Genomic DNA, 10,356 nt, shown 5'->3' with positions numbered 1-10,356 from the left:
AATAATATTCTGAAAGTCCACACTGTGAGTCACATCACTGGATGAGGGGCTCTGCTCATCTGATCAATTGATTAATCATTACCATGCCTGCCCTTTACTTGTTGACTCATAGCCATAAGAGCCTCGGATGTGCTGCGTATGTAGTAAACTGATTAAAGGGGGAATGTATGTCAATGTGTATGGATGTGTACAATAGCTTTTTGAAATCCCTTATGATCTTCCCACCCACTGGGCATTGCTTCAATATCGAGTTCAATCGTCAGGAAACAAACTTGCTCCCTCATCTGCGTCGCACATTGCAACGGTTGCCAAATATGGCCAAGCTTTTAGAGAGAAAAGAGAATCCCCCACCAGTGAATTTATGACCCTTGGCTCTGCTTGTGGCTTGTTCCTGTGCATGCCTGAGTGACATGGAAACTGCAGCAAATGTTTGGCCTGTTTCTATGCTCTCACACTTGCAGCTTTGTTGGATTTTTCCTTTTTTTAATGACTAGGGTGGGTTTTCTTTGGTTTGTTACCTTCTAATGCAAGCAACCCGTGACGAGAGGCCCAAAGAAGAGCAACATGTATTGATGAAAAGAAAAGGGAAGAATGGAAAAGGAGCAAGAAGCATTGCTGAACATTTGAAAACAACCAGTCGCTCCCTTCATCTCTTTCAGGTCCTTCAAGCCAGACTTTGTCCTGATTCGGCAGCACGCCTACAGCATGGCACTGGGAGAGGACTTCCGTGGGCTCATCATCGGCCTCCAGTACGGTGGCATCCACTCGGTCAACTCCCTCTACTCCATCTACAACTTCTGCAGCAAGCCCTGGGTGGTAAGTGACAATCCAGCTCTACTGCATGCCAACACTGTGAAGCAGATAATCTGGTACCAATAAAGCACCAAACTCAGCTCCCAGTCTGTTTCATAGGAATTCATCTCTTTAAGTTAAAGCCACCATCTAAACAACTCTCAGAATCCAGCTGGGAGTTCTCAGGGGGAAAAAAACCCAAAACTACTAGCATTGCTCCTTTATCAGCCTCTAGTAATGTCAAGGTGTTATTTTGCTCACCCTGAGTAGGATGTTTCTCCTATCCCAGACTCCAATGTGTCACAAACAGCTAACAGTACAGCAACACCTAGATTTCTTACAAGGCAGAGTAGATGAATAGTAATAGATTAATAATATCAGATCAATAGTAGTACGTCTCTGTCCTGACCAAAACACAGTAAAGCTACCTTAAAAGAAACATTAATATTCACTGTTTTTAGAAGGTATCTGAACTAGGCTGTTTCTAACATCTTTTACTGGATGCACACTTGTGGTATCCAGGTGCCTCAGCCTAACACTAAGATTATCCATTCCTTGCAGAAGTGCCAACTGCACTTGTCTTCTCTTGTCTTCTTTTCCTACTTTTTCTGGGTGGTGCTTTGCTGTGAGGAAATTAGCTGAAAAGGAAGGCAGGAAAGGTCGAGAGATTATTTCTTCAGCACCTAGGTCTAGGAAAAAAAAAGAACACAGAATGAAAAAGACCTTGGAAAGAGGCAGGAGGAAAGAGGAAAGCATCTTGTATTGGACTTGCATAGCAAGATTTTGATAGAGGGGACTATGGAGGTGGCTTCTGTGAGAAGCTGCTAGAAGCTTCCCCAAAGTCCAATGGAGCCAATGCCAGCCGGCTCGAAGACAGACCTGCCACTGGCCAAGGCCAAGCCCATCAGTGATGGTGGTAGCACCTCTGGGATAACATATTGTAAGAACAAGGGAAAAACCCTACAGCACCACAACAGCTGAAGAGAGGAGCGAGAATGTGAGAGCAACAACTCTGCAGACACCAGGGTCAGTGAAGGAGGAGGGCAGGAGGTGCTCCAGGTGCTGGAGAAGAGATGCCCCTGCAGCCTGTGGTGAAGACCATGGTGAGGCTGTGCCCTGCAGTCCATGGAGGTCCATGGTGGAGCAGACACCCATTTGCAGCCCACAGAGAATCCCACACTGGAGCAGGTGGATGCCCAAAGGAGGCTGTGACCCCGTGGGAAGCCCATGCTGGCACTGGCTCCTGGCAGGACCTGTGGCCCCGTGGAGAGAGGAGCCCAGGCTGGAGCAGGTTTGCCAGCAGGACTTGTGACTCTGCAGGGGACCATGCTGAAGCAGCCTGTTGCTGAAGGGCTGCACCCCGTGGAAGGCACCCACGCTGGAGCAGTTCATGAACTGCAGCCTGCGGGAAGGACTCATATTGGAGAATTTTGTGGAGGACTGTCTCCTGTGGGAGGGACCTAAGGCTGGAGCAGGGTCAGAGTGTGGGGAGTCCTCCCCCTGAGGGGGAAGGAGCAGCAGGAACAACGTGTGAACTGACTGCAACCCCCATTCCCCGTCCCTTTGTGCCATTGTAGGGAAGGAGGTAGAGAAAATCAGGAGTGAAGTTAAACCTGGGAAGAACAGAGGGGTGGGGGAAAGGTGTTTTTAAGATTTGGTTTTATTTCTCATTATCCTACTCTGATTTGATTGGTAATAAAAGAGAAACCATTTTTTCCCCAAGTCAAGTCTGTTTTGCCCATGACAGTAACTGCTGAGTGATCTCCTTGTCCTTACCTCTACCCATGAGCCTTCCCCTCCCCTGCCCAGCTGAGCAGGGGAGTGATAGAGCAGCTTTGGTGGGCACCTGGCATCTACTCAGGGTCAACCCACCACACTAGAGTTTTTCAGCAGTTGCAGAAGGAAACACAAGATTATCATAAAGTTGGTTCATTGAACCTGAAAGACTGCACCTTGGAAACACCTTGGGCTCAGTCAGCTCCTGGGGAGAATTTTGATATTTTGCACTGGGACCACCCTTCATCTGTTCTTTAAATTTTAGCAGGGTCACCTACAAATCTCAGAAAACCTTAAAAAATATTATCACCGGCTTTTCTCAGCCCCAAATCAAAGTTTGTAAACATTCCCCAGAACTGTTTTATGACCAGCTCTAATTCAGCAGGAACTGCAGGAGCAGGAGAGCCAAAGGAGTGGAACTGGGGCCACCATGAGCCACAGGAACAAGGCTAGCCATAATAGCACCTGCAGGAAGAAGTCAGATGCTGATACCATTTTGAAGGCTATATCTGGATCTTCCAAGCAGTTTCATCCCAAAGTGCCCTCTCTGTTCACCGATGCTCCCAGAATGTAGGGGAATGAAGGCAGTGGGTTGATTAACATTGATACTATGCAGCTGTGCCCTTGCTACGAAGGCAGTGGGTTGGTTGACATGCGTGATGTGCAGCTGTAGCTCATTCCAGCAAAGTGGTTAAATAGCCCTGAGGAGGATGGGGGAGGGGACTGGCTGGAGGAGGAGCCTGAATCTAGGTGTGACAAGGACCAGTGTGCTCTGCTCTGCTTTCTGGAGGATGGAAAACCAGCATGGCCAGTAGAATCTGACCCATGGTAAAGTCTTGTTGTAGGCTTGCTGATTTGCTTGATGCTGTGACACCAGAATAAATAATTCCCTGTATGGCTTTAGGTCCGAAGCAGGGAACTTTCCAATATGCCTCCATGGAAAACTTTTAGATATGTTTTTAGGAATTCTCTTTATTCATTGTACATATTTAACTTGGGGTGAGACAGAATGTTTATAGCAAGTGGTAACTGTCCTATTTCTTATTACCTAATTAAGTCTTTTGTTGCTGTTGTCTTTTCCTTGGAATAACTATCCTGTGAGTCTTCAGTGTGTTAACTGGTAGTTCAAATCTAGCTCTGCTCTGTAATGACTCGAGCTTTAATTTCCATGACTGTGCAGTGTTGGCTTTAACTCATTTCTTATAAAAAGGTACCAGTATAATAGTCTCGGTTCTCACCCCTTTTATAATATTTGGGATGTTTGTTGAGACCAAAAGCAAGATCCTGTTTTTTTCCAAAAATGCTGCAGTGCAGTAGTGAGGGTAGTGAGAAAAATTTTGCTTTTCTATCACTGTATAGGTGGGGTTGATGTGTGTTTGACCTCGGTTAACATTTGGATGACAAGGATTGCTGGGAACAGAAGGGGGGGGGGGGGGGGAGAAAGGGATTGATAACAGGTTCACTACAACACCTTTGCGTTGCTCCTGACAGTTGGTCCTACACACACAAGTGTGTTGAGCAGACAAAAAGCTTCTGCATTTACACTGGCTTTTGATGAGGACAACAGTCGTGTAGTCTATTCCATCTGATTTTGGGGTTGAGTCAGTCAGTGTTTAGTCAGCGTTTTCCCACTCATGCCTTGTAATTACTTTTCTGATGGTGTGCTGGGGCCTCAAGATGTAACAGGCTTATTTTTAGGAATCTAAGATAAAAGAAGAGAAATGAACTCAGAACGGGGGGGGCGAAGAAAAAGGAAAAAGCAGTGCTGGCAAGGCAGTGTGGGAGAAATTGGCTCTGCTAGTAACTTGGCTTTAGCTATTTTGGGGCTGGTTGTGCCATGCTTTCCTCAAGGGGAATACAGCTGGCTCAGACATCCTTCCCAGAGGAGTCAAGGAAACCACTTGTAAACACTTAAAACAGGTTTGCACAATGCCTCCTTTACCTACTGCCTCCCCACGCCAATGACAGTAATGCATTAAGTAATCTAAGAGCTCAGATGGGATCTGGGATGGTATTTGGCACCACTGAAATTTTATCAGGTTGAAGCTCAGGTAGATAGTGAGTGGGTCATCTGAGTGCAGAAAGCTTCACTGGCAGCAGAATCAGAAAATTTTGGTTTTGTGATAGCTGGGAAATGAGAGATGGGGACGGACTGTTTCAGTGCGTGTTCCACTCTGATTGCAAAACAGGCATCTTGAAATAAGGGATCTGCTTAACAAGAGTACTGGAAACTTCTTGGACCTAGAAAAGAGTTGATACACATAAAGAAATGAAATTCAATACGCCTGGGAGATGTGCTTTTCACTCTCCCTTTTTTATTTTTTTCCAAAAATGGTTCCATTTCATAGAAATGTTTATGATTTTGTGGAGGGGGATGGAATTGAGACTGTTTTTCCTTGGCAATTTGCAACAATGTTTTTCCTCAGCAACTCTAATTACAATCAGCTGAGTTTGGGTTTGAGTTTACTCAGATGTGCAACCCCATTTTTTTAATGACATTCACCAGGTTTCCAATACTGCAGTACACAAATTTCTTTGAAGGTTAAAATTTGCATTAAACACAGGCATAGTTTGAAATGGGCGTTTCTGAAAGAAAAACAGAGTATTCAGGGGGTCTTACAGACAGAAACATTAATAACTCAAAATATTGAATATTTTAATACATTAATATTTTTAAAAATATTTAATAAATCTAAGTTTTAAGGTGATCCCAGAATTATTGAGAAATAACACCACAAGCACACTAAACACAACACTTCAACCACTAATAATAATTTCTGTGTTAGAAATGTTGCCATACAAAATACAGTGGGATCAACGCTCAGAGCAGTAGTCATAGTCCGTACAGTCAATGTCCACAATTGCAAGACAACTTTCGCATCTGTAAGCCTGCAGGAAACATGAAATCTTGAAGACATTCACCTACAGAGTCCAAGAGACTCCCAGCCAAATTGTTATTCACTGTCAAGGGATATAGGTTCCCTCATGATGTAGGCACTTTCAAAATGTGCAAAAGGCCTTGAGATCCTCTGAATGGCTCTTTTTATTTCTCTGTAAAGACTCCCTGCAAGTTAACTCTGACATCCAACCAGCTAGGCAAGGCATTTTGCTTGTGTACCTGTTTCAGGTACTTAAAACCAGGCCATGCCACATTGCCTTGCCCCATTTCTTGCTCTGGGGTCTGGATGCAACCTCACTAAAACCAATGGAACCACAGAATGTAAGAACTGATACCAAAATGTGAAAGGGGCAATTATATCTAGCTAAGCTGCTCACGTTAACATTCCTACCCACCTAAAATGCACTGGGAGGTGCTACTTGAGCCCTGCTATCGAGTATCTACAAGGCTGCTGAACCATCTAACATGGGCGTCTCTATGCCAATATCCTGTCCCTAACAACTGGAGAAAAAAAAAAGAGGGAATTCTCCCATGAGGGTCAATACTGAAGTCTGACCTTTTTGCAAGCCCATTGAGGCTCCCAGATGGCTGAGTCTCTCACCTGTCCATCTGAAACACTTGCTATTTCAGCAACCGCCAAGAGCTATATGCTTCAAAAGGAAGCCCAAGGAACAAGTCAGGATGCTGTCTGTCAGCTGCACAGTTGTTCCAGTTATTTTAAGCTGTTTACCTAGGACAAACATATGTCGCCCCAACATCACAGCATCCATGGTCCACCAGAGCTGTATGCACGCACAGCAAGGGACATGTGCTGCTCTCAGCCAGGGTGTTTTTCCTCAGCTTGTTTCTGTCTCACTCTGACTTGTAAGTCCTGTTTGCTCACTTTGCTACTCAAAACAGGGCTTTATTTTTCTTCTCTAGGATGTGCAGGGCTAGTGCAAGTAGTTAAAAGAAGCAAGCTGTCCTCCTTCCCTAACATCAATAGCCTTCTTGCCAACAACAATTATTCTACATGGGGAGTTTTTGCTCTTATCTGCTGATGCACGAGGGGGAGGTGGTGTTAGTGATGAGATATGCCGCCTCTTGATGTTTCCTGGGTTTTCTTAAATTTAAATTTAGGTCACATTTTGACCTATGAGATTAGGAAGAGGATTCTTTGCATTTGTCTGCAAATCTGCTGGCAGCTGCCCTTTCAGCTTGTGGCCTGGCTCTGGCACACTCCTTGCAGCCTAATTTTTTTGCACACTGGCTGCTTTTTTTTTATCCCCGTACCACCCTTTAATTCCCAAAGGGGTATTTCTTCTCTACCACTAATTTATACAGAAATGCTTTTGCTTAGACTAGCCCAGTAACCAGGACAGGAGCCCTAACATAGCTACTCAGCAGAAAACATTCTCAGTAGCTCCGTCTTTATCTGCAGTGTAACCTTGGGGTTGCAATTTGGTACACTTACTGGCTTCAGCCATTGCTCAGTAGCACTTAGAACATGTAGGATTAGGCAGCTGGTGCTGCTGGGAAGGAAGAGGGCTTGCTTTCCCCCGCCTTGTTCCCTAGATGTCTCTCTCCTTCCCTTAATCTGTGTGTTAACCTCCCTCAGGTGACACAAAGATCTCCTTCAAGATGAATGCAGGCCTAGCTTTGATGGGGAACTTGAAGGAACTGGTGTAAAAGACTTACAGTAAAAGTTGGTCCACACAGAAGGACTTTCTTAACTTGATTTTACCAAATTCGGGGGGGGGGGGGGGGGGGGTGGTGGTGTAGAAACTAAATTCATTCTCTAAATCACTTTACAAATAGGGGAACTCATTTATACCTACCAGGTCAGCATGAACCAAAATTCTTACCTGTGGAGCAATCCCAAATCATTCTATTCTCTTAACATTCATGAAAAGCCTGTGGTAATGGGGCTGTACCTCTTCAGAGAAAAAGCAGGATGGATGGATGTGTGACCGTAAAGAATCTAAGTTGCTCCTGAGATCGTGAAGGTTTCTGGGATATGTATCACCTCTTATTCTCTTAGGTATATCCTGTTTTCTCAGCATTTTCTGTCATGGTTATTAAGTTTCTTTCATAGTTTTGGGGTGTTTCTCCAGCTAATCGATGATAAACTGAACAGGGAGGCTGCAGACAAGGTGCAGAATAGTCTGGTCCCTTCACAGATGGCTGAAGCAGAGCAGGAATTTGCTGTGCTATGCTTCTGTTGGGGTTTTGGTACCTGAACTGAAATCAAAACTCAGTCCTAGTACGGGGAGCTTTGTGTCTGGCTGGGCACAACCCTGAATGATAAGCAGTTTATAATAGCGATGATAGTGGTGACAATGGTGAAGCTCATGTGACAAGTGGGAACAATTGCAAATGTTGGCCCTTGTATGTGAAATACCAGCACTGCTGCTTTCTCCATTGATGTTACATACTGCTCTCTCTAGATACCATCCTCACCAACTGGTGCCTCCCCCAGACCTCACTGGTAGCTGGCACAGGGATAGTAGGTGATCTCCCCGTTCTCCTGTCATGCATGGTGGGGCTGTTGGGAAACCCTTGGTTCATAATAAATGTCAGTTATGATCGATGGTGGGTTCAGGCTTTCTTGGTCTAACACTCAGACCAGGTAGCACTGGCAACTCCTGTCATCTCTGTCCCTTAGCAATTCTCCTTCCCTTCAGCACAATGGGTAAACGTGACTTGCTTTGCTTTGGCTGTGGCACAGAGGTCCAGGGGACAGTTTTGATTTATTTTGTCTCTGCTCAGGAGTGATGGCACTGATTTCCTGCCTGGTCACTCCACTGAGCCCTTTCCTCTACTAAGAAGACCCCCCAACCCTCTCCCCAGCCACACTGCGAAAGCAAAGCTTGTTCATAGCAGATCTGTAACCACCAAACCGATCCCCTCCTGGCTCTTGAACTCCTTCTGTGCTCTCTTAGTCCAAGGTTTGTGTACACAGGCTGGCTTGGCCCTGGGTAAATACAGCAATTTCCTATTTTCTTGCCACTCTCAGGTCAAGAAAGCAAGATGTGAAAGACCTAATAACCTATTCTTCTGACCTTCTTCACCAGTATCAGAAAGCACTTACCTGTTACACAATAAGCCACTGACACCCACTGTGTGTCTGTTTTTTGTTCCCCTTCCCTCACCCCAAGTTCTCTCAGCTCATTAAGATCTTCAGCTCGCTGGGTCCTGAGAAGTTCCCACTCGTGGAGCAAACATTCTTCCCAAGCCATAAGCAGATGGTGAGTACTTTTGCTTTCTTCTGATGCCAGCATGGATGGAGGAGAAGCCATGAATGTGAGTTGGGCACAAGAGATGGCAGTGGGAATGCTGGGAAGAGTCTCAATTTTATTTAAGGATAATTACTAGCTAAAAAGCAAAATGCAAATAGCATTGTTTGGGAACCTCTTTCCTTTCTTGCACAGCTCTCCCCCAGGTCACATATGGACCCTGAAAAAGTGAACAATGAGAACAGGCTCAAAATCAAAGCAAAAATCCATTGTAAAATCTAGTCAACAAAAACTCATCCCTTAGAGCAAGAAATCACTTTATTCACATAAAGTGGATTTTTTCTCCTCCTGCAATTCTTTAAAATACATTGATGATTTGGGATGTGGGCCGTAAGAGATGTTTGTTTCACAACGTCATTTAGCGTGATCTGTCATATGGTTGCCATCCATGAAACATTTATCAGCCTGACTAGGTACTCAAAGTAAACTGGAGTTCTTGTAAAAGAGTTTGTTTCAGCTTGTAAAGTTTCCTTTGTGCAGTGGCTCTGGGGTCTAGTCTTCCTGTCAACAACTAAACGCTCAGTGCCCTGTGTGGCTGCTGGGCACTTACCAAAGGCTTAGGGCACCTTTCAAAGAAATCTGCATAGGTGCCTTTAGTCCTGGAGAACGTGGCAAAGTGAGCGGCTTTGTTTGAAACTGTTCACGTCTCTTGTTTTCCCTGGGTTAAAAGAATGAGTAGTCCTTCCTGAATTTTTGCTCCCAACTTATATCCATGAATCAGTGGCTTTTCTTACCTGGGTGAGGCTTTGATGAGACCCTGTGTGAACCATGACCTCCCCGTGTGATCCGCTGGCTGGCTGAGCTTATTTCCCACACTTCATTGTGAGCTCGAGCAGCATTGGTAGCCTGAAGGTTAAGGTTGTTGAGATGTCAAACTAGGGCTCAAAAACATTCAAACCCTTTTCTCACACGCCTGTTGCAACACTGGGCCACAATGCATACATAATAGGGTGTAGGTACCTGATGGTGGATATAGGCACCTAGTGGGAGCTTCAGAATTCAAAAGGAAGTCTCATTTAGATCCTTGTGAAAAGATCCATGGGTGCTCACTAGATACTGAATACCTTGAAATGCCAGTCCTTCATTCTACCTATGCTGTGTGGACAACACCACTTCAATACTTCACAGGCACGTCATGAAGGTACGTACAGTCGTGAATGCTATGAGGCACCCAAGTAATGCAGTGGTATGAGTTGTATTATTACTTAAGACATAAAGAAATAGATGGTCCTTAAACACTATGTGACAGTTTGTTGCAGACTTTTAGGACAAATTAGTTGATAAATCCTGTTGCATTTAATTCCTGCTAATTTATAGACAGTTTTGTAACATATGTAATGCTTCAGGACAGTTGTGACTTTGTCTCATCCTCACTTCAGGAATGATATCTTTGGAAGATTTGATTAAACTTTTCATTGCAGATATGTTAGCTAAATCTTTTAGCATTATTTTCTTGTCTGGAAATCTGGTTCTTGATTCCTCTGTATGCAAATGCATATTACCAGCATAGTAGCTTGTTTTAGCAGAGCACTGATCTTAATTTCACATATATGTCGCCCTTATAAATGAGCACCTACTTGGAGATGCTGTTGCTCACTTCCAAAATAATACAGG

At 44.6% G+C, this 10,356-nt stretch overlaps 1 protein-coding gene across 2 annotated transcripts in view; it reads left to right on the top strand.

The window, feature by feature from the left end:
- Positions 1–10,356, top strand: part of SYN3 (synapsin III) — a 206,742-nt gene that overhangs the window by 58,584 nt on the left and 137,802 nt on the right. For both annotated transcript variants that reach the window (XM_040595651.1, XM_040595650.1), the window contains exons 6-7: positions 660–816; positions 8,605–8,694. In XM_040595651.1, coding sequence (XP_040451585.1) covers positions 660–816; positions 8,605–8,694 — 247 coding nt within the window. The remainder of the gene's footprint in view (positions 1–659; positions 817–8,604; positions 8,695–10,356) is intronic.

Source organism: Falco naumanni, chromosome 5 (genome assembly GCF_017639655.2).
Source record: "Falco naumanni isolate bFalNau1 chromosome 5, bFalNau1.pat, whole genome shotgun sequence".
Taxonomy (NCBI): domain Eukaryota; kingdom Metazoa; phylum Chordata; class Aves; order Falconiformes; family Falconidae; genus Falco; species Falco naumanni.
The sequence above is the reverse complement of the archived record's forward strand: the minus strand, read 5'-3'. Positions and strand labels throughout refer to the sequence as shown.